Source organism: Thalassophryne amazonica, chromosome 15 (assembly GCF_902500255.1).
Source record: "Thalassophryne amazonica chromosome 15, fThaAma1.1, whole genome shotgun sequence".
NCBI classification, from domain to species: Eukaryota; Metazoa; Chordata; class Actinopteri; order Batrachoidiformes; family Batrachoididae; genus Thalassophryne; species Thalassophryne amazonica.
In genome coordinates, this window is record NC_047117.1 from 61753385 (window position 1) to 61778172 (window position 24788).

At 43.3% G+C, this 24788-nt stretch overlaps 1 protein-coding gene across 5 annotated transcripts in view; it reads right to left on the reverse strand.

Moving 5' to 3' along the window:
* The window catches only part of myh10 (myosin, heavy chain 10, non-muscle), a 149077-nt gene that overhangs the window by 20371 nt on the left and 103918 nt on the right, over nt 1-24788 (reverse strand). For all 5 annotated transcript variants that reach the window (XM_034187661.1, XM_034187659.1, XM_034187660.1 and 2 more), the window contains 12 exons: nt 22272-22443; nt 19069-19281; nt 18572-18716; nt 18229-18435; nt 17915-18019; nt 13747-13899; nt 13060-13308; nt 12740-12952; nt 10131-10343; nt 9778-9939; nt 6785-6913; nt 6511-6599 (listed from right to left, as the gene is read on the reverse strand). In XM_034187661.1, the coding sequence (XP_034043552.1) occupies nt 6511-6599; nt 6785-6913; nt 9778-9939; nt 10131-10343; nt 12740-12952; nt 13060-13308; nt 13747-13899; nt 17915-18019; nt 18229-18435; nt 18572-18716; nt 19069-19281; nt 22272-22443 (2050 nt within the window). The remainder of the gene's footprint in view (nt 1-6510; nt 6600-6784; nt 6914-9777; nt 9940-10130; nt 10344-12739; nt 12953-13059; nt 13309-13746; nt 13900-17914; nt 18020-18228; nt 18436-18571; nt 18717-19068; nt 19282-22271; nt 22444-24788) is intronic.

Genomic DNA, 24788 nt, shown 5'->3' on the forward strand with positions numbered 1-24788 from the left:
ACTCATCAGACCACAGCACACTTTTCCACTTTGCATCTGTCCATTTCAAATGAGCTCGGGTCCAGGAAAGGCAGCGGCGTTTCTGGATGTTGTTGATTTATGGCTTTCGCTTTGCATGGTAGAGTTTTAACTTGCACTTGTAGATGTGTTAACTGACAATGGTTTTCTGAAGTGTTCCTGAGCCAACGCAGTAAGATCCTTTACACAATGATGTCGGTTTTTAATACAGTGCTGCCTGAGGGATCAAAGGTCATGGCCATTCAATGTTGGTTTTCGGCCTTGCCGCTTACATGTAGAAAGTTCTCCAGATTCTCTGAATCTTCTGATTATATTATGGACTGTAGATGATGAAATCCCTAGATTCCTTGCAACTGAATGTTGAACACTGTTCTAAAACTGTTCGTCTATTTTTTTTCACGCAGTTTTTCACAAAGTGGTCCCCATCTTTCTTGTGAACGGCCCAGTGTTTCCAATTAACCTGTTCACCTGTGGAATGCTCCAAACAGGTGTTCTTTGAGCATTCATCAACTTTCCCCAGTCTTTTGTTGCCACTGTTCCAGTTTTTTTGAAATGTGTTGCAGGCATCCATTTCAAAATGAGTAAATATTTGCACAAAAACAAAAAGTATCAGTTTAAACATTAAATATCTTGTAAAAGAGAAAAATAACCAGTGCAATACAGAAATAAGTGCCAGACAATTTAATAAGGTGCTGAAAGCAAAAATGTACAAGGGACTAACGTTTCGATGTGAGAGAATTTTGATCATTTTCAGTCACATGACTGAAAAGCCACAGAAAGCCGTCTGAATCTTCCGAATGGTGGAAGAGCTGGGCATGTCACATATCCTGTGAGACTTCAACACGGTGGCGCTTTTGTTCCGCCATCAGCTTCGTGCCCAAGCCATCGGCATGAATATCTCTGCAACTCTTTTCATGGCAAAATCTTCTGTCACAGTGGAATGTGCCGAAAAAATGCTGATGTCCACCTCTTCCGCAATTTCTCGGATAGTCACACGATGGTCCCATATCACCACAGCGTTCACTTTGAAATGATCCGGTCATTTCAGCATGTTGATGGCCGCCCAGAGCGCGGCGCACTCTCCGCCGTTGTGCGGCCGTCTTTAAACCGGTTGTACCGCTCTTTAATCTGTGTGATGCCCATAGCATCGTCACCGAAAGCCGTCTGAATAATCCGAATGGTTTCCACCTGGCTGTCGCCCAGTTTCTGGCAAAATTTGATGCAGTCACGCTGCTCCAGTCATTCCGCCATTTCCTTGCAAAGAAAAAACGACGAGAGTACACCCATCCTCACACAAAGGCTGCTTACAAGCAAATGATGCAATCGACAGGCGTGAAAAAATTCACGCATGCGCACGAAGGTTCAAGGTTGGCTCATGCAAGCACACGTGATTCAAATCCATCAGGTTTTTGAAAAAATAAAAAGGTCCGATACTTTTCTAACAGTCCTCGTATTAGCGTTACGCTGCGAGTGGTTTATGCTCCGTGCCTTGTGTTACTATTTACACTGCGTGTGATTCACGCTTCGTCTTTCTATCTATAGCATGCAGTTCACAATGTTGTCAGGGCCTTTGTTGCATGGCTGTAGCACCCGTTTGGCTCCCTTGTGCCCAGATGATAGACATATGTTTTGCCCCTCGTGTCTTGGGATCGGACACCTGAGGGAAGCCCTGACTGGCGATGCCTGCCTTAATTGTGCCAGCATACCACTGGCAGAGAGGTCTGCTAGACTTGCGGCATTGGAAAGTGGGATGCCTAGTGCGACTTTGGCCTCCAGCCCCAGAAAGGAATCAAAGCGCCGTAAACGCCCACATGCAGAGACCTCTTCTGCTAAGAAGGCTGCTCATGACCATGCTTTGGCTGAAAAGGTCAAAACGCTGACTTCTGAGTTTGCTCAGATTAAGTCTTTGCTTCTGAATCTACAGCCTAGGGATGCCGTAACAGTTCCTGTTGTCCCTAATGAGGCTGATCAGAACGATGTAGTTACTCAGCAGGAAGATGATGTGATGTCTATTGCTGTGACTGATTCCTTGTACATAAGTGATACAAACTGTGTGGAGGATCAGGATGAGAGGGGTCTCTCTCCAAGCCATTCATTAGTGGGCTCTCACACCTCTGAGGCAGAGTCCCTGCCGCAAACCGGACCTGGACTATCCTTTGTCAAGCAAGCTGTTCAGTTGGCTTCATCCAGGCTTGGGGTTGACAATCTCCCTGCGGAAACCACCGGGTCAAGTGCCTTTTTCAAAGTCACTCAGAAACCTGAGTTCAACATTCCAGTTTTGCAACCATATATCGAGGAGCTCCACCGATATTGGGCAGACCCCAAATCATTGACCCATCTATCGCAGGACTGCAGAGCCCCTAGCGCTATGTGTGATTCGGCGCAGTATGGGTCTGAACCGTATGCCCGCCGTAGACAGCATTATTGTGAACCTGGTTGTGTGGCTCTGGCTGATGCCCGCTGCCCACAACCTCAGTGTAGGGTCACTGATGACCTCCTCACCAAAAGCTATGACATAGCTGCTCGCATTGGTCGCCTAAGCAACTCATTGTCTCATTTAGCCCTTGCCCTCAAAGTCGTTGAGAGAGGCAGGGGTTGATGATGCTACTCAAAGTCTTAGCGATGCCTCACTCCAAACGTTTGCTTGTATGTCCAGAGAGCTTGGCAGACTCAACCCTTACCATCACAAGACGTCACGTGTGGCTTGCGCAGTCCCCACTGTCCGAATCCTGCAGAGGTACACGCCATTCACTGCCGGTTCTTCCAGGCCAAGTATTTGGACCTGCAGCCCAACAAACTTTGGAGCATGCTGTTGAGGCTAGTAAATCTCGGCGACAGTTTGTTGACCTATGCCGGTCTTCCAGGCCTCATCCAGTCAGACGTGCTACAGCTTTTCACTCTACATCCAGGCTCCCGCCTACTCCCAGAGCTGCACATGCCTTTGCAGTTGACGGCCAGCTCTCCCAGTGGCCTGCCTTTTAGGAGCTTACGGGCAGACTCCCGAGAATTGAACGGTTTCTCAGAGCTTCCAGTAATCGCGCTCAGAGGTCCTCAGGTCTGACTGCCAATGTTTGGCCCCCAGCCGTTTTTCTCTAAATCATCTCAGCCACTGGGAGGTTCAAGTTCAAGACCATTGGGTCATTTCAACCTTGTTCGAGGGTTACAGAATTCAGTTCAGATGTTGTCCTACAAAGTTCAATGAGGTGAGGATGACTGTTGTCTCCAATCCGGTGCAGTCTGCCACCCTATAGATGGGAGATTTTGGATTCTCCTGGAGAAGGGGGCCATAGAGCCAGTTCACAGTTCAGACCAGCTCAGGGGATTGTATTCAATTTACTTCCTTGTTCTAAAGAAGGATGGCGGCTTTCATCCTATCCTTGACCTCCGACGTTTGAATCATTATCTCAAGGTGCTGCAGTTTCACATGCTCCGTACAGTAGACGTCCTTCAAGCTATCACACCAGGAGACTGATTCACAAGTGTCGACTTAAGGGACGCCTATTTCCATGTGCCAGAGGCGCCTCATCACAGGCAGTTTCTCCGCTTTGCTTTTGAGGGTAAGGCATACCAGTTCAGGGTGCTTCCTTTCGGCCTCTCTCTCGCCCCTCGTACATTTACCAGATGTATGGCTGCAGCACTGCAAGCTCTTGGATTAAGAATCCTGCCCTACTTAGACGATTGGCTTGTCTGTGCTCCGACTCAGGAGCAGGCGCACAATGACACAGCTCTTCTACTGAACCATGTCTCTCAGTTAGGACTCACAGTGAATTTTGCGAAGAGTTCTCTTGTTCCCAGTCAACAAACGACATTCATAGGCATTGCCATCAACTCCCCAACTATGACTGCATCGCCATCCCCGCAGAGAGTGGACAATGTAATTCGTCTTGTCTCACACATTCAACGGGCTGTGACACTGCCTTTTGGTGTGCTGCTCCGGTTGATGGGCAAACTGACTGCAATGTCGCTAGTGGTACCTTTGGGACTTCTGTTCTTGTCCCCTACAGATTTGGATCAACAACCTAGGCCTCAACTCAAAGATGCATCAGCACAGGCTTGTACGACTCTCCAACTTCTGCACCTCAGATCCTGGGGGAACGTGGACTTCATCTGCAAGGGTGTCCCCTCAAGGCTCCGTTCCTTCTCGTCGAGAGGTGGTTGTTACAGATGCATCACTCAAAGGTTGGGGGGACGTGTGGAATGACAGGATGGTGAGGGGTGTCTGGAGTCCTCAGGAGAGACTTCAACACATAAATGTGCTGGAGCTTCGCTGCGCTGTGTGACTGGCTCTCAAGCATTTCGTCCCGGCCCTGACAGGAAGACATGTTCTTGTCTGATCGGACAACACATCTACAGTCTACCACATAAACCATCAGGAGGGCACCAGGTCCAATCACACATTGGCAGAGGCTTGGAGGCTTCTCCTATGGGTGTTGCCTCGCCTTCAAAGTGTCAGAGCAATTCATCTGCCCGGCATACAGAACAGCGCTGCAGATTTACTCTCTAGACAGAAACCACCACCGGGAGAGTGGAGACTGAACTCGATTGTGGTCCAGATGATCTGGCAGAAGTATGGAGTAGCGGAAGTGGACCTTTTCGCTTCAAGCACCTCAACACATTGCCCACGGTGGTACTCCCTCTTGGAACCAGACAGCCCGCTGGGGCAGGATGCATTGGCTCACCCGTGGCCGGATTGCCTCCTTTATGCCTTCTCTCCTCTCCCGCTGCTGATGTTGACACTGCACAGGATAGAGCAGAGCAGCCACAGGGTGCTGCTGGTTGCTCCATTCTGGCCTGGGAGGATTTGGTTTCCCATGATTTACAAACTCCTCGAGGGGGAACCTTGGGCTCTCCCGGAGAGGAAGGATTTGTTGTCACAGGTCCAGGGGAGGATTTGGCACCCTCACCCAGAACGCCTTCAACTGTATGTGTGGCCGTTGAGGGGCTAGACTCCTTGTTAAGTTATTGTGACCAGGCTGTTGTTCAGACTATCCTTAATTCACGTGCTGCTTCTACCAGGGCTTTGTATGACAACAGATGGAAGCTGATTGCGCGGTGGTGTGAGAAACAAAAGTTAGACCCAGAGCGTTGCCCTGTGCCTATTCTCCTCAAATATTTACAAGAACTGCTGGAGAAAGGACTTTCTGTTGCTACCTTGAAGGTTTATGTTGCTGCAATCTCTGCCCGGCATGTCTACGTTGATGGCCGGTCAGTGGGTTCACACCTCTTAGTGTGTCGTTTTTTTGAAAGGTGCTCTACGTTTGCGGCCTCCAAGGCTTGCACGCGTACCTTCATGGGACCTTCCTCTAGTCCTGGAGGGTTTAAGCTTATCCCCTTTTGAACCAGTTGAAAGTGCTGATCTTAAATGGGTGTCAGTGAAGACTGCCTTTCTACTTGCACTGTCTTCGGCTAAGCAGGTGAGAGAGCTCCATGCCCTATCAGTCGCGGGGACTGTTTGCGATGGAATTCTGATGCATCTGGGGTTACGCTGTGGCCTAATCCATCCTTCTTACCCAAGAGAATTTCAAACTTTCATGTTAACCAGCCACTTTCCTTGGCTGTGTATGCCCCGCATTCTGATCCAGGATTATCTGTCTCAGGTTCCCTGTGTCCTGTCCGAATGTTGAAGTGGTACATTAGTGCGACTGCTGGGATCCGGAAAACGGATGTCCTGTTTGTGCGTTACGGTGATCGCAAGAAAGGCTGTGCTGTCTCAAAGCAGCGACTTTCACATTGGGTCGTTGGATGCTATTTTACAAGTATACAAGTCCAGAGGTCTTCAGCCTCATAAGGTTACGTGCCATTCCACCAGAGGGGTGTCCACCTCCTGGGCTGCACTGAGAGGTGTCCCTTTGAGTGATATTTGTGCTGCTGCTACGTGGGCTTCGTCCTGTACCTTCGCCCGCTATTACAAACTGAATGTGGCCGTTCCTCCTGCGGTGACTTCGGCGGTGTTGTCTGCCTCCACTCCCCACTGCTGATGCGAGGTGAGTGTGACTCTTCATGACCTTGTTGGTATTAAGTCATCCAGGTGCTAAAGCACCGCCCTCTGGCAGTCAGGAGGAATGAAATAGAACGAGAGTTCCGAATGTAACTACGGTTCTATGAATTCCGGATGACCGCCAGAGTTGGTTGTCTCTCAGTCTTGCGAGTTCAATCCAAAAAGAAGCGAGCGCTCGGTGCGTCTGGCATATAAAGACAACCAGTGACGTCACCCAGGTCACATCCAATGGCGTGACTTTGTTGGTATATATTCTCGACCTCTGTGCTTGCGCACATGTAGTTATCGAGGTGCTAAAGCACCGCCCTCTGGCAGTCATCCGGAATTCATAGAACTGTAGTTACATTCGTAACTCTCATTTTATTTTTTTTAAATAACGTAAGGAACAGTTACCCGAGCGGAAAGCATGTCATAATATTATGACAATAAATCACAAGCTGTTCAAATAATATAAACACGCTATGAAAGCAGTGTACACTACAGGCAACACTAACTTTCCTGAGGCACTGTTGGAGATCTCATCAGCCAGCTCATCTCTTTCCTGTTCAGCATGGCGGCGCGCCCTCTCTGATGCTGCATGGTTCTACACAAAGCATACACAGACAGTCAGTATAAATCTCAGAAAACACCTCAGATAACCTGTGTATAGCTATAAAATCATGTGTACTCCAACACTGTAACAGTGTAAATGATACAAAATGACACAAATCTCATGAAGCCCAGGTTACCAGCACCTTCTCTTTGAGTCACTGTCTCTCTCACACACACCTCTTGCAGCTGTAAGATTTCAGCTTCAAGGCTCTTGAGTTTCTTCTCATTCTCTTTGGACTGTGTGAAGATCTCATCTCTGGAGGCTCTGGCCTCCTCCAACTCTCTCTGATAGTCCTTCATCTGGGCCTAAAGATGCAGAGATACATTGTGGATGAAACTATACCCCATTATACACTTCAGAAGAATGAATATGATGATGTAGAGTCTCTTGTCCCCAACAGAGTGCAATGTGTGGCTGAAAATATAATACAGGACTGCTAACGGACAGCTCTGACCGCATTCCACCTGAAAACTTTGAATAAATCACTTCTGTGTGATTCTGCTTTGTCATAAGCTGTCATTCATACAGTAGTGTTCAGAATAATAGTAGTGCTATGTGACTAAAAAGATTAATCCAGGTTTTGAGTATATTTTTTTATTGTTACATGGGAAACAAGGTACCAGTAGATTCAGTAGATTCTCACAAATCCAACAAGACCAAGCATTCATGATATGCACACTCTTAAGGCTATGAAATTGGGCTATTAGTAAAAAAAAAAAAAAAAGTAGAAAAGGGGTGTTCACAATAATAGTAGCATCTGCTGTTGATGCTACAAATTCAAAACTATTATGTTCAAACTGCTTTTTTTTAAGCAATCCTGTGAATCACTAAACTAGTATTTAGTTGTATAATCACAGTTTTTCATGATTTCTTCACATCTGCGAGGCATTAATTTTGTTGGTTTGGAACCAAGATTTTGCACTAGTGTGCTTGGGGTCATTGTCTTGTTGAAACACCCATTTCAAGGGCATGTCCTCTTCAGCATAAGGCAACATGACCTCTTCAAGTATTTTGACATATCCAAACTGATCCATGATACCTGGTATGCGATATATAGGCCCAACACCATAGTAGGAGAAACATGCCCATATCATGATGCTTACACCACCATGCTTCACTGTCTTCACTGTGAACTGTGGCTTGAATTCAGAGTTTGGGGGTCGTCTCACAAACTGTCTGCGGCCCTTGGACCCAAAAAGAACAATTTTACTCTCATCAGTCCACAAAATATTCCTCCATTTCTCTTTAGGCCAGTTGATGTGTTCTTTGGCAAATTGTAACCTCTTCTGCACGTCTTTTATTTAACAGAGGGACTTTGCAAGGGATTCTTGCAAATAAATTAGCTTCACACAGGCGTCTTCTGTCACAGCACTTACAGGTAACTCCAGACTGTCTTTGATCATCCTGGAGCTGATCAATGGGTGAGCCTTTGCCATTCTGGTTATTCTTCTATCCATTTTGATGGTTGTTTTCCGTTTTCTTCCACTTGTCTCAGGTTTTTTTTTGTCCATTTTATAGCACTGGAGATCATTGTAGATGAACAGCCTATAATTTTTGCACCTGCGTATAAGTTTTCCCCTCTCCAATCAACTTTTTAATCAAACTACGCTGTTCTTCTGAACAATGTCTTGAACGTCCCATTTTCCTCAGGCTTTCAAAGGGAAAAGCATGTTCAACAGGTGCTGGCTTCATCCTTAAATAGGGGACACCTGATTCACACCTGTTTGTTCCACAAAATTGACCAACTCACTGACTGAATGCCACACTACTATTATTGTGAACACCCCCTTTTCTACTTTTTTTTTTTTTTTACTAATAGCCCAATTTCATAGCCTTAAGAGTGTGCATATCATGAATGCTTGGTCTTGTTGGATTTGTTAGAATCTACTGAATCTACTGGTACCTTGTTTCCCATGTAACAATAAGAAATATACTCAAAACCTGGATTCTTTTTAGTCACATAGCACTACTATTATTCTGAACACTACTGTACATACATACATACAGTAAAATCATTTAGCACAAAGTGTTTTAAGAAATTAGCCTGAGTAGCAAAATAACAGCTTGAGTCTTGAAACTAAGCTGCAGTGGTCTTTGAGGCCACAAGGACACTACAATGGAATTAAGGCTTCACAAACAACTCTATAATCCTGTCTGTGTGTTTTATGGTCATTGTACAAATTAAAAAAGTTGCCAACTTGGTTCAATTGCAAAGGTTCACTAGCTCTCAGTGAATATGTGGTAGTTACAGATATTGTGCAAACTCACTGACTGACTGTTAAAACAGTGCTTATGCCGTTTACTGTGGGGGGAAAAATTCCTACATCTTTATAGACATCTGCCCTGAAATGTAATAGTGTGTGCTACACATCATTGATGCACAGCAGAGGGAAATGCTTTTACTACAATCTGTCATTGCTTTCCTCTTATGAGGCGCTTCCCTTGTGTTTTTCTGCTCTTCATTTATTTTTAGCACGCACAAGCACCATGAGTACTAGTTATGTGCATGCCTGATCATAATAATCTGTTCTTTAGTTTGTCAGTAACTGTTAACAAACAAAAGACGCCTATTTGAAAACCTCTCAGCACCAGAAACTCATATTTTATGTCATAGATTCTCTCCCAGGCATGTTATGTTATAGCCTTATTCCAAAATGGAGGACATTCATTTTTTACTCTCAAAATTCTATTCAACTCCCCAAAATGGAAAAAAAAAAGCTTTTTTTTTTGGTTTGGGGCAGCACTGTGGCTTAGTGTTTAGCAATGTTGCCTCACAGCGAGAAGGTCATTGGATCAATTCCCACCTGTGGCCTTTCTGTGTGGAGTTTGCATGTTCTCCCTGTGTTTGCGTGGGTTCCCTCCGGGTGCTCCAACTTCCTTCCGCATCCAAAGACATGCAGGTTACGTGGATTGGAAACTTTAAATTGTCAACAGGTATGCATGTGGGTGTAAATGTGCGTATTTGTCAATATGTGGTCTTAAGACAGACTGACATTCTGTCCAGGATGTACCCCGCCTCACGCCCTATGACTGTTGGGATAGGCTCCAGCTCCCTCGTCACCCTTAATTGGAGTAAGTGGTTGCAGATGAGTGACTGAGATTCTCTCCCATAAGGTTTTGTGTGAACAGCCAAACTGATTGTGAACATACACAGGAGACGTTTGTGTACCTGTAGTTTCCGTAGCTGTTTGATGGCCTCATCCCTGCCTTTGTTTGCGGCTTCAACATGTCCTTCTGATTCATTCAGGTCCATTTCCAGCTTCTTCTTGGCAGCCACAGCTAACGCCCTCTGCTTGCGCTCATCCTCCAGCTCCCCCTCCATCTCACGGACCTAGTGGAACAAAAACAGGTTTCACCAAATGCTCAAGCACACATTTAATGATGCACTTTGAAAAAAGAAAGTACAATTTTAAGCAACGCTTTTTTGTTGTCATTTTTAAAAGATATATAAATAAAAAGGCCGGAAGAATTTTAATTTTATTTCATATTTGATAAACAGCAGCTCATTAAGGCCCCCTGTACCTGTTTGACCAACGCTCTCTTCTTCTCCTCTCCCTGCTCATCTCTGGCCTGCAGGTCACGGTCAAACTGGGCCTTCATTGCCTGCATGTTGACCTCCAGGCGCAGCTTGCCATCCTCTGTGGCCTGTAGCTCGTCCTCCAGCTCCTCAAGCTGAGTTCTCATCTCCTCCACCTGCTGCTCCAGTGTGCGCTTTGACTTCTCTAGTTCATGGACCTGTACGCAACATCAGCAGAAACACCTCAGCACCATGTCAGTAAAATGTGGTGGCAAAAAAAACAAAACACCACAACAACAAAAAAACTTGTCAGAAAGAGAAAAGCCAGAGCCAGAAAAAGTGAAAATTCTCTACTACAAATTAAATTCAGATACCCCATCCCCCAAAATGGACCAATTAAATTCTGATACCTCACCCCCCAAAAATGTATTTATTTTTAACACCCAATTCATAAGCTGTTTACCATCTACCATTTTATAGAAACCCTTTTGCAATCACGTCCTAGGATTTAAGATAAAGCAAGGTGGAAACAACTAAGAAAACAATCACAATCAACATAAATCTTTTAAAATGCATAATATTAAATACAAGCTGTGTTTCTTTTACCTGTTCAAAAAAGGATGAGCACAAATTTTAAAAATGGTTTGATTTTCTCTTCATATTTAGAACGGGCTAACAAAAAATAAAATCACTGGCCAACAAAACAATAAAAATGACCCATTTTCTCCTATTTCAGACATGTAAGTAGGGTGAGATCAGGGAAAAAAAAAAAAAAAAAAAAAAACTGAAACTGTTGGACTGCACCAACACTCCGTGACAAGGAGTTAACAAATTTTTCAAAATAGAGGTACCACACTGCGCATCTTGAGCACAACTTTAAGGATGACTAGAACAAAAATTCCCTTTTTACTCACAAAAATGTTTGCACTTTTGATATTTACCCATTCATGACAAAGAGGTCAAGGCACAGCTAAGACACAATTATTCAAGATTTGAAACTGCACGGCAATGCAGAGTAAACTGATTGAACAATATTCAAATAAACACTTATTTGAACTGATATTCAAAAGTAGAATAAATTTGCCATTCATAGCTGTAGATTCAAAACACTGAGGTTCTGTGATATGAGGTAAAATAATCCATTTAAAACTGCATACTAGTGCTGCTTTATCATGTATCAGTGACAATGAAATAGCTTAGATTGAACTAAGCTATTACTGAGGCAATACAACACTTGAACCACCTGGGGATCCAAAACAATCTTCAGAATTTAACCGTGTCATTGTCATTATAAGTTGTTCACGGCCATTTCCAGGTTGCTCACAATAAAATCACGTTACATTAAGTGGGCAACCAGCTTTTTAAGCAGTCAAAACATGGACAACAAATGAGCCATCTTTCTACAAAAACCCAGTATCAACAGAAAAACCCAGGAAATATTTATTTTTGAAAATAAATTTATTTATTTTATTTTATTTATTTATTTATTTTTACAAAAAAACTGACCATTGATAGCCTTCTTTGGAAGTTGTTGCATTGACTGCACAGACTCTGTTTCACTGTTGTGGCGTAGTCACGGAGGCCCCTTTTTCCACATGAGGCATACTTAAGGTGGTCGCAACAACAGATGCATTCAGCTTCCTCATGCAGTCTGAGAAATATTCTCAGAGCTCGTCCTTTTCCTCCAGACATGACCATTTAAACTTGTTGATTATGTCATCAGTCAGTGCAACGTTATGTCATTACCATGTGGATAAGGCCGAAATCTCACTTTTGTTAAGAACGCTGGTGCCCTAAAATTTCATCCTACCTACAAAACATGGCACAGTTTCAAAAAAATATGTGAGTACAAATGCTCAAACCTTCTGAAAACACTGTAGTATGTGGTGCTGTAACGCCTCCACAAAAAAAAACAAAAAACAGAGAAGACATGTAGCATGTGCAGAGCTGGTGTCGGGCCACATCTGTCCACTGCAATATTTGTCCTACTGGTCTAAGCTAATCAATGTAGCAGCAACTTTACACAAAGCAATACAGAGCAAATGTACATTCTTTTAATCTCACCTCTTGCCTGCTTTCAGTTGGACTCATCATCACAGCCTACCAAAAAACTTATCCATAGAAGATGATCTTGTTTTAGAGTATGATAAGGGGAAAAAAAAGTCCCTCAGTATGAGAGGTGAGGCTATGACTTCACTGTTTCAGAAACCTGATCAATGAGACGTGGCGTAAGAAATCCCACACTGACCGATGAACAGCGCAGTCACTCGCGGTGGAGCCGCGGAGTGATCCACATTACTGAATTTCTGAAGTCTGAATTTCTGGAAAAATCTCAAAGCAGAAATCCGTATTTCCGCAGAAAAATTGCATGTCTGTGATCAGTCTGTGATCATGTCTGCATATCATAATTAATGGTCTTTGAGCTGTCTGTTTTTTTTTTTGTTTTTTTGTTTTTTATTCTCATTGGATCTGCATTGATCTCATCCCTTTTGGCAGCCCAACTGATGGAAATCCGCCGTAGCAACGGGGAACTTTAATTCTTGCAGATGTGAATGATTCTTAGCCATAATGGACATTTTTTCTGAACCATTTTAAAAGATTAATAGTCACTCACGTTCTTGCCCACATCATCTTTGGAGCTCATCAGGTCCTCCATTTCAGCACGCAACTGTTTGTTAATCCTCTCAAGCTCCTCTTTGGCCTCCAAGGCCTCCTCTAGAGCTTTGGCCATAGACAGCGCCTTAGTGTCCTTCTCCCTAGCCTCCGCCTCAGCACGGTCACGCTCCTCAACATAACGAGCGGAAATGGTCTTCTCCTCTGCCAGCAACTAGAGCAGACAAAAAGAAGATGCATGTAGAGTGGTTCTGGGCTGCACGTCTTTCCATAAACCACAACTTTTAAAACACTTTTGTCAAAATGACGCATTTGTTGTACCTGGTCAAACTTTTTCTGCTTCTTCTCCAGGTTGGACACAATCTGTCTCTGGTGATCCAGGTCCACCATTAAATCATCTAGCTCCTGCTGCAGCCGGTTCTTGGTCTTCTCCATCTTGTCCATACCAATGACCTTCTCCTCCAGGCACTGGCTGGTCAGCTCCATGTCCTTCTGGAGTTTTCGCTTCACCTCCTCGAGGCCTTCCATCATCCCAACATCTTCCTCGAGCTTCTTCTTTGTATCAAAGAGCTACAGAAGGACATCTGATCATGATTCAGGAAAGTGTGTCACCAGTACTGCCATGTGTGAATCCTCATGAAGCAGTTAACTGCTGAGCTGGTTGCTACAACAAAAGACTGTTGTTGTTTGAAGTCCAAATGACTATTAGTTTGGAAAACAAAAAGAAACACGTGTGTAACATTAAGACTTCATGGAAACATCACTGTTATTTCCCCCCACTTATCAAGCAATGGTACAATTACAAATTCAAACTTCCTAGCTCCGAGTCAAGATGCATCATAGAGTACTTCTGCAGCCAAGACTAGTACCCATTTATAGTTCAACTCTGTGTTCCACTGAGTTACCTGCTCTGCCAGTGAGCACCAGCAGTACATAACAGTATAACTAGTATATATAAAGATCCTCCAATCACGGGACTATGCTGTGCTGTGTAGCTCCTCCTCCTACCTGAGCCTGTGCAGTCTGCAGCTGCTTCTCAAGGTTGCGCCGTGCTTCCTCATCCTCCTCCTGTTGCTCCAGCAATGTGTTCTTCTCGTCCTCCAGCTGGCGGATACAACTGCTCAGGTTGAGCTTCTGACGCGTCTCCTCCTGTAACAACTCCTACAACCAAGAACACAAACAGCAACAAGCTCAAAGAAAGGAAGCAAAACATATTTGATAACTAAGAAGTCAATGAGAACTACTTGAATTAAAAAAAAAAAAAAGTTAAATGAATCTACAATGATTTAAACCCCCTGTACACAAGGTGGGGATCATTGAGAGATTAAAAAATGGCCAGATCTCTCAACGATGAGTGCCCAGCGATAATCAAGATCTCTTGATCTCTCAATGAACTTCCAGTGACCGCCAGTCACGTTCAATGTTTGACTCAGTCCAAAACAATCTCTCAATGAACTCTCAACAATCTCGTCGATCTCCCAGTGATCTTTCTTGGTCGCACTGGATCTCAGCGTTCTCTCTGTAGACAACACGATAAATGGACATGGAAAAAACTCATCCCAACAGTGCTTGTATTATCCTTGAGGACTTTAGTCACTGCAATCTCAGGAAATACATGCCGAAACTGCACCAGTTTGTGAATTTTCTGACCAAAGGAAAAACACACTCGACCACTGCTACTGTAACATCAGAAATGCATACAAAGCCGAGCCCAAACCCAACTTTGGCAAATCCAATCATCTGGCAATCCTTCTGAAACCCACTTACATCAAACGGCTGAAAGCTGACCAGGTCACAATCAGAACCACCAACAACTGGACTGACAATGCACTGGCAAATCTGAACAGCTGTCTGGCGCTAACAGATATGACGGTATTCAAAGAAGCCACAGCCAGTATAGATGAATACACAGACAGTTAGTGATTACATCAACTGGTGCACGTCCATCTGTGTCCGTCCAGATCTGTCTCTGTTTTCCCAAATCAAAAACCATGGTTTAATGCAGATGTCTGCAAGAAAATCAGGAATAGATATGTGGCTTAAAAGTCAGGAGACAGTGAAAAATGTACCGTATTTTTCGGACTATAAGTCGCACTTTTTTACATGTTTTGGCCGGGGGTGCGACCTATACTCCAGAGCGACTTATATGGGAAAAATATACCGGTAGATTCTCAATTAATTTACCATAATAAAACAATTTTACGTGACAGAGTCGCTCTATGTTTTAAAATGGCCACCGGAAACGGAAATGCAATGCATCATGGGCACTGTAGTATGGCGGCCGCCCTATAGGTCACGCTGGTTGCAATAACCAATCAGAGAACAGAACACTGGATGCGTATTCCTCACCTCACCCAGACAATGATTGTGAAACAGCGTGTGAGGCAGACGAACACGGTGCTTGCTGTTATTCCAGGAGGGGTAACACAACAGCTTCAACCCTTGGATGTCAGTGTGAGCAGAGTGTTTAAGTTGATGCCGAGAGCTGAGTGGGAGCACTGGGTAAGCGATGGCGGAGGGTTAGCGTCTGCACTTGGAAGGAGCTGGCGTCGACACCACGGGGAGTTCATGAGCTGCGCAGGTAGGTGCTGCACGAACATCGGCAGTAGACACCTGGTGTGTACTATGGTCCACAGCGGGTAATATGTTAGAAAAGAACCGTTCAGCGATGGTGCGGGTTATGGTTCGGCTCGCAATGCGGTCCACAAAATACAAACATATCCGTAGGTAAAATGCAGCTCACGAGAGGGCACTCAAGGCTTGTGTGACTGTTCCTGTGACTTCTGACTACCATAAAAAAAATAAAAATTTCAACATTACTGATAACTTAACAAGACAACGGAGAAGGCCCAAAAAAATGCCACCATAAAGAACATCATACTCTGCAGATTACAAGTTACAACTAGTGAAATATGCATCCGAAAACGGTACCCGTCGAAATATTATCATCTGAACTTTTTTTGTTAACATACCTGTATGTCCATGCGACTTATAGTCCAGTGCGACTTATAGTCCGGAAAATATGGTAAGTGGGCTTGTTACGAGATGTGTAAAACCATCAGAGCTGCTTGACAACAACACAACTAGTATGTGGCAGGGAATCCATTCAGTCACTAACTACAGGAGAAACTGTGATCTGGAGGTCAGAGACAACACCCTTCCAGACTGTCTCAACAGCTTTTATGCCAGATTTGACAGACTACACAGATGTGCCCACAAAACTCCCCTGTAATCCCAATGATTCTGTCATTCAGGTGTCACACACTCAGGTCCTGGGGGAACGAAACAGGTGAACCCCTGGAAAGCAGCAGGTCTACAAGGTGTCTCACTAAACAACACTTACAGTTCAGCCTCAGTGTACCATGGCCTACAAAAAAAAAATGTAGAAAATGTAGAAGAAAAAATGAAGAATTAGAGGTCAAAATTTAAAAATGCTCCAATCATACTGAAAAATATACCACATTATTTGGATGATGATAATTCCAAAAAGGCACAGTTTGGACTAATTGTGGCTGAATGTTATGGATTTGCGGTGTAAAAACAGAAAAAAAAATGGTAAAAGTCAGTTTCAGGTTGTATGGGGTCAAAAGTTAAAGTTGGTACAATTTTTGTAAAAAGTGATGCAAATTATTGGTTAAATACTTGATCTTCAAAGTAAAGGTCAAATAAGGTCAATAACATATGACATATGTTACCCCATAACGTGGTAACTAAACATGGCACATGGTGCAAACTATTTCTTTTTAAAACCCTATTACCTCAACCAATAATTTGCATAATTCTGAAGTAGTTATATGGGTAAAGGAAGCCTTAGGGAAATAAAACCCATTAATTCCAACTAGAAAATAATTTCTATAAGGATAGATGTATTTTTAAGCACTGGACCCATTGCGTGCCTGAAGTCACTAACAGAATTATAAGATATCAGTGACGTTTATCCACACACCATGTCCATGCCATTTGTGACATCAAGACGTCTTTCTCCATTTGTCTCTCACGTGGTGTATTTTTAAATGATATAACTGAAAAGTGTGCAGCCAGCCACACACCAAGAATTGTGATGTGGTGTTTCCTGAACACAGTATTTCCAGTCAGGAAAAACAAGTGTGACTATACACATCACAGAAATCTTTCCTCATTAGAAGCTTCAGATTCCAGCCATTTAAACTCCTGCCTCCATTCACTCCTTAAGTCTGGTTTCCATAGTCTGCTTTTTCAGTTGCTGGTTCAAGTTCTGTAATCATGTTAGCAACAAATACTCGAGTAGGTCCAACATACAGCTACTAGCTTGCTGGTGACTACTGCCATCTGCTAATAGTAATGTTACTGTATCCTTGAGCATTTTTGTAGCATTTTAAAATAAAAGTTAAGGATTGCTTGTGTGTTTAGAGCACTCCATTTGTGAAGGTGTGCAGCACAGTGGCCACAGGGGGACGCCTACATCGGATATTTAGTGACCATTGGCCACAGTTGATGTCACATGTTCTACCTAGAAGTAGTAGAAGTTGTAAGTTCTATGTAGACCCTGAGGCCTACTGGTGCCAGGGCTTATCTACAGGTTCTGTAGCGTGAAGCATACATCAAGTTGACACAGGTTATTGCCCCAGTCCAAGGATACAGAAAGGACGCATGATCAGTAACTGAACCCAGGTCTACATATTGGTAACCTAGCTGCTTAATCACTGAGCTAACGCCTTTGTTTTTCACGTCTTATATCTAAACGGGGGAAGCTGCAGACCTTCACTTCAGCAATTTTCTAGTTTCTGCTCAGTTCGGAACAATTAAATAAATGAAGCATTTCTTCACAATAAAGAACTTCTCTGACTGGCAAGAGTATTAAATATAAGAGAAGACAATGTCACAGTATTCAGCTGTGCAGGGATCTGTGCAGTATGACTTTGTTGCATCTTGTTTAGCAACGATGCTGTCAACATAAACATATGGATTTGTCACAGACATTATGATGAAGTTTCAAGATTTTAATTTAGGACAAGAACACCGCTGCTGTCATGCCACCTACACACACCCTGGCATCATGAAAAGTTATGTTATGATTTTTAAATAGAATACTTCTAATCAGATACATGTACACAAAGGCAAAATTAGAAAAATAATGTTGTACGTACATACGTTTTTCTATAGTTCTTTTAAGACTGAAGGATGCTGTTGGTCATACTTGCGTATCTTGTAGTTGGCTTTCCAAGCTGTCAGCATCTTTGGCTAGCTTGATGCTTTTCTTCTCTGCCACGTCCAGCAGGGCGGACACACTGTCCAGCTCAGTCTAACAACAATATATATGGAGTTATGCTCAAGCAAAGCAAACAAGCCCAAATCACACCATGAAAGGTTCCTTAACACAAAACCCTGATCATGTCAAAGTAATATTTGAATATTAAAAAGGACATTCTTTTATCATCAAGAGCACTGTGTAGCTCATTAATAACTGTAAAGCATTTAGATTTTGTATTGTGCGTCAGTGGTGGTCTTTACCTGCAGTTTGTGTGAGCGTTCCGCTAACTCTCCTCTGGCCCGCTCTACCTCAGTAGCTCGGGCCATGAACTCCTGAAGCTGGGCCTCCAGTTTTTTCCTCTTATATTCTGACTCTGTCTTTGCCTGCTGCAAACACTTCACCTCAGTGACCAGCTCCTTGTTCTCACTCTCCAGGCTCTGCTTGTTCTTCTCTAGGTTGGCCTTGAACTTCAAAAAACAAAACAAAACCAAAAAACCCAACTTTGTATTGTTACCAACTGATGTCTTCTGTGAAGTTAATTTAACTAACTGCGCACATCTTTGTAGAGCTCTACAAGCGTGTAAGTAGATATGTCAGTCTTACTCTCTTGGCCTGATCGAACTGTTCAGAGAGTTCCTCCAACACTGTACCATGCCTCTGTCTCATTTCCTGGATCTGGGCCTCATGGTTTCTGGTCTCCTCTTCTATTGCCTTCTTTAGCTCAGCCACCTCTTGTTCTCTCTTGGTCCTGGAGTTGAGACACCATGAGTGAGTCATGAGGGAAGAACCAAGTTTTTTTTAGACATGATTTACAATGGTGAAATGAATTCTAATTTGACCTCTGCATTCAGCACAACCTAATCACAACTGACACAGTCTAACCATGAGCAGGACCTGCAGGTCGTGCAAGGAGAATCACCCTAAATGAGCACATTTTGATTTCATGGAGGAAACAGACAGACATAGGAAGAGCATGCAGAACATCAACACCGAAAGGAGCAAGGATTCTGTGAGAATTTCAACCCAGAACCCTGTAGTTGTTGACCAACAGACAAGAAACCTCTGACACACATGATATAAGACTGTTGATAATCCAGCACCTGAGCTCCTGTTGGGCGGCCGTGGTATCTAGCGTGTCCTCCAGCTCCGTCTTCAGAGCTTCTAACTCCTCACTCAGGTCCCTCTTGAGTTTCTCGGCTTTACTCCGACACATTTTCTCTGACTCTAGATCTTCCTGGAGTTCACTAAGCTGGGCCTGTAGCTCCCGAACTTGCTTCAAGGCGTTGTTCTTCTGGGCTGCCTCCTCGTCACTCCTATGTGGAGATACATAAGATGATTGTGAACAGCTCAGTCAATTAAGAACAGAAAGTTTCACAACAACAAGTTTCAGATGAGGGCATTAAAACCTGAAGCTTAATTGGATGAGGACATTTGATTCTAAAAATTTTGTAAGAAAAAGAACAGAGCATACAGTGACTGCTAACAATTTTTCTGTTGTTTTCAGTTTCACGTTCATCACAATCTGTGAACTGGATGCTTTTGATCTGGAATATTTTCTTGTACATATTATTGGAAATTCACATGGAAAACAAAAAGGTTTGGAATATGAATAGATAAACATTACATCAAAAATTTAAGTAACTTTGTAAATGCATACAGGCCCCAGGGGGCACAGGGTGGCGGTGTGGTAGATTCTTTAATGCTCACTGAAGAAAGTGTGAGTGCATTTGTCAGAAGAACAATATAATGACTAGAGTTTTGTTTGCTACTGGAAGTGAAGACAGACCAATTCATCCTTTCTGCAACAGTCCCATAACACAGTGTTTTCCAATCCTGGTCCCTGGAACCCAAAGTACAGTACAGTATCCATTTGTATCTAAAATAACACTGGTCAACAACAACAAAAATTATCTTCTTGCATGGACTTTGAGAAGTGATTTATGGAAATTTTGGGGTGCTGAATCCAAATCTGGGCTCAGATTACTTCTATCGCATTATGTTTTTATTTAAAACCTGTATGTTCCGTATTGATGGATTACGTGAAAGTTGCTCATTCACTCACGTGTTTGACACCAGTAATTATGCACAAAAACAGCTTCAAAAGCATAGTTTTCATATTTCATAAATGTGATGTGATTTGCAAAAACTAACCAGATACAATTCAGTGCCCCCAAATTACCCAAATATTTTTTGAAAAACTCCATGCAAAAACATTCGTGTTGACCAGTGTAATCATAGCACCTCAGTCAAGTGTGTGTGCACTAATCAACAGCCGGGTGAGCCGTTCTGCTCGTTAGTTCATGAACAAATGGAAAATGTGCAGTACTTTGGGTCACAAGGACCAGGATTGGGAAATATTGCTGTAACATTTGTCTCTCTCACATAAACTGAATGAGTGAACACAGTGAATTTTAATTAATTTATCCCCAATGATGCCTATTATATCCAATGGAAATTTCCTGTTTTCCAAACACAGACTTTCTCAAAATAGCTACTGAACTCGGCATCAGCCACATCAAGTACAAGAAAAGTTTAAAGTTTCCTGAGGTGCAAGTAAACTGACAAGACAGGCGGACAAAACCCACCCTCTCTGAGATGATGGTCAATTTACTGCTGCCATGGTGGTGCCCACAGTGCACACCTGAGCCTGAGTGCAGTTAACCAAGAACAATATAAACTCATGAAAAAAATGTGAGAAGACTTATGCAAAGCAGAGATTCAAAGACTTGAGGTTCTGCTGGGGTACAGCAAGGAGATACTGTTAAACTGTGAGGAATCCAATCCAATGATAAAGATTACACCATAATGCGGAAAGGTCATTCCAGTGAGAGATGAGACAAATCAAGAAGGAAAATAAAGGAGAGTGAGGAGATCTGTGCAGAGAGCAAGAACTCTGTATTGGACAAAGGTCTAAACTGGGTTTTCGTCTTTCTGTTTAAAAAAAAAAAAAAAAAAGGGACTCGCCTTGGGTAACTGTCTGCCAGTCCATGCTCTGAGATGAACATAGTCTTACTAATTATTTCTGTGTATTAAATAATTTAGACATTTTAAATTACCCATAAGAGTTTGAGGTCTGGAGAACTGATCCACTTGTCATGCTCTGCCTTTGTCTGCCTCTCTCCTTCCCTTTTTTTTTTAAACCTTGTGTGTAGTTTGTTAGTTCCCCCCAGATGGCGTGCTGCAGAACCGAGGAACACTAACTCATCTCCTCACACCTGAAGTTTATGAGCGGCTCATCAAGAGCGGGCTACTTAAACCCCAGTTTTAAGCTCAGTCTTGGCCGGATTCTTTGCTATCCTGTGGCCAGATTCATCCATGACCTTGTTCTATGCTGATGCTTCCAAGCGCTCTGACGTCTGGGCTTTACACAGCTCATTTCAAGGTAACCTGGCTGCCTCTAATTCTCTTATTAGAGCTTGTTGATGTTTTTGGTGTTTCCAGACACTTTCCTGTGTGGCTCCCATGCCACTCTCTGCACGACGTCACTTTGGAACTCTCCTCTTCCACGCTTCAGTTCATTTTCAGCATGTCTGTGAGATCCCGGTCTCACGCTGTTCCTGTTTGTGACTGTGCATGACTAAGAACTGTTTCAAAGAACTAGAACCAAGAACTGTTTTCCAAGAACTGTATGAACTCCGATATCGAACCACTGAGAACTTTCCAAGTCATTACTAAAGTCAAGTCGTGCTTAATTGGAACTGCGTCACAACACGCGCAGTACCCGACCTCTGACGATATTCATCAACTGAACAGCAAACCTTCCTCTGGGCTACTAACAAATGTTACAACAACATCTGAATTAGCCACTTAGCTTTTGGCAGAGCAGGAACATGTGGAAGCTGTACATGCTGGGGGGCTTACTGAGGGCCCAGGGTTGGGAACCACTGCTCTAAATAATACTTTGAATGTCTGACCATATTCCCAGCTGATGTCACCCATGCTAAAAAAAAAAAAAAAAAGAGAGCTGACCCTACCATCCCTTCCTGAGTCAGACACTTTGTGAAGATGTCTTAGAGGCTGACTAAAAGTCCATTATGGGCTCGTTAAACAGTTTCACCATCCAAGGATTTGCCTAAGTGGCCGCTGCACTCTCTAACCTCTTGATATCTGAGCTGGGCTTTCAGGCTATCAAAGACCAGAAAGCTTGTTTTATCAGCCAGACAGTTTCCTTTGCTGCAGATATCTACAACACCAAGGAGGCACTTCAGCAGTGGGGACTGAGTATGGTCCAAAGGTTTCCTGGAAGTAATGTTGTAGCCTTGTGTATGTTCGAACAAATTCTATGAGTGTACGTATTGCTTACTTGGCAAGAGCAGTCTGTAGCTCCTCCTCCTTCTTGGCAAGCTGGATCTTTAGCTCCTCTATTTGGGCCTGGAGCTCAGCAATCTGGTCCTGCAGGTCAGATGTCTCAGCATCCAGTTTGCGTTTGGCCTTTTCTAGCTCCTGGCGGGTTTTTTCCTCCTTCTTCAAGCGCTCTGAGAGTTTGCACAACATATATAAAGATTCAAAAACACCAAGGAAAAAACTCAAAAAGAGCCAATCGCTCCACTAATGGACAGACACAGGTTCAGAACTCTGACCTCCAACCCTGGCCAGAATTGCCCCCAAGTCATGCAATTCATGATGTTTATGATGCATCCGAAAAGTATTCACAGCGTTTCATTTTGTCCACATTTTACATTTTATGTTACAGCCTTATAACGGATACAACTTTTTTTTTTTTTTTTATCAAAATTGTACACACAACACCCCATAATGACAATGCAATTTTTTTTTTGATTTCTCTAAATTTATTCCAAATTTAAAAAAAAAAATAAAATAAGAAATCACATGTACATGAAGAATTCACAGACTTTGCCATGAAGCTCAAAATTGAGCTCAGGTGCATCCTGTTTCTACTGATCAGCCTTGAGACATTTCTCCAGCTTAATTGGAGTTCACCTGGGGTAAATTCAGGGGCTGTAATTGCTGCCAAATAAAGTATGACATTTTTTTCATGTTGTCATTATGGGGCGTTCTCAGTAAAATTTTGAGAGAAAATCTTATGAGGGAAAATCTAACATAAAATGTGGAAAAGTGATACACTGTGAATACTTTCCAGATGCACTGCAGGACACAGTCTGAGATGAATCACCACCTCCTTTCAACACTGACAATCCCACTGCAATCCTGTTTTAGTGTTCAGCAGCCAAAGCTAGTGTTTTTAATGTATGTTATACTTACAGAAAAATAAACCCATTGATAATTTACAATTGGGTTGGTAGATTATGATAGTGAGAGCCCATATGAAAAATGGTAGGCATGTGTGATCACTTAAGAGCGTTTTTGTATGGCTGGTCTTAAGCCACCAGCAGGCAGCCATGGCATCTGCTATAACAGTGATGTGTGACGTCACATGGGCACAGGGGTTCAACACTCAACACAGTGTCACCCTGCAGTATAGAAGGGGCAAAGATGATTATAGGTCTCAAACTCGTTCCAGAAAGGGCTGAGAGGGTGCAGGCTTTCTCTGCATCCACCCACTGCACTAGGTGATTTCACTGATTAACCTGTAGTGCAAAGACAGACAGATGGTGGGGATGGGGGGCTCCGCTGGCTGATCTAACGGGAAGTGCAACTGCAGCGCAAAGTGCCAGAGGGACTTTTCTTCATTCACGACAAGGATTTAATTGTTTTCAGACGTCGTTTTCTGCAGGATGTGTTGATGAATCCACTCCAGCTAACAGGTAAGACTTCATATTTATTTTGGGTGTGAATTTAAACTGCATGAGGACCGCAGCTTTCAGCCAATTAATGGACAGCATCAGTTGACGTATTTTGACTTATGAGAAAGCCTGTAAAAAAAAATTAGCAGAACCACTGTTTAAGCCACAGTGCTCAAAGCTTGTGAAAAAAATAACAGCTTAAAGCCCAGAAAATATGGTATTTACATCAGCGTGTGCTCGCCATGTGTCGTTTTCTGTGCCCATGCTATGTCACAGCATTCCCCAAACGATCCGGGGGATTTTTTTCTGATTGGTTAAAATTGTGTCAATGGGACTTCCGGTGACGTCATGGATGCAGCGGTAGCAAAGTAACGGAGCTCCGCCGGACATTAAAGAAAATAAAGGTGACAACTATAATAATTCGACGCTGAAACGTTAGAAACAGAATACTAAAACATGAGTTCCTCTGCGGGACAAAGAAGACAGGAGAAACCTGACCCCACGCGAGGAAAAGACGATAACAAGCTGAACCCGCCGAGCCCAACTAGCAAGAATTCGGCTAGTAGCAGCACAAATCAACCAGATACAATGGTACTGGAAGAACTGAGAAAACTTCGAAAAGAAAACCAAGACGGACACAGTCAAACTAAACTGTCTCTTAACCGTGTGGAACAATCTATTTCCGATTTAAAAAACCAACTGGCTGAACACGAACAACAAATGGGGAGGTTGGAGGAGAGAATTAGCACAGTGGAGGACACAGAGACGCGTCACCACAGAGCACTGAGGTATTTGCTGCACCGCGATATTGAGCTTACAGCAAAGTGTGATGACCTCCAAAACAGATTGAGAAGAAACAATATCAGGATCTTTCAAATCCCAGAGGATAGTGAAGGAGGGGATGTAGCTGGCTTTGTTAAAGACTTGCTCCTGAAAGAGCTTAAACTACCACCAAACTTAGACATAAAAATCGAAAGGGCACACCGCTCCCTGGCGGCCAAACCCAAGGATCCAACAGCCCCACCGAGGTCGATAATAGTGAGATTCCTGGATGCAGCGGTAAAGGACACGATTATAAAGCAGGCATGGAGCCAGGGGAAGGTGGTCTACCAAGG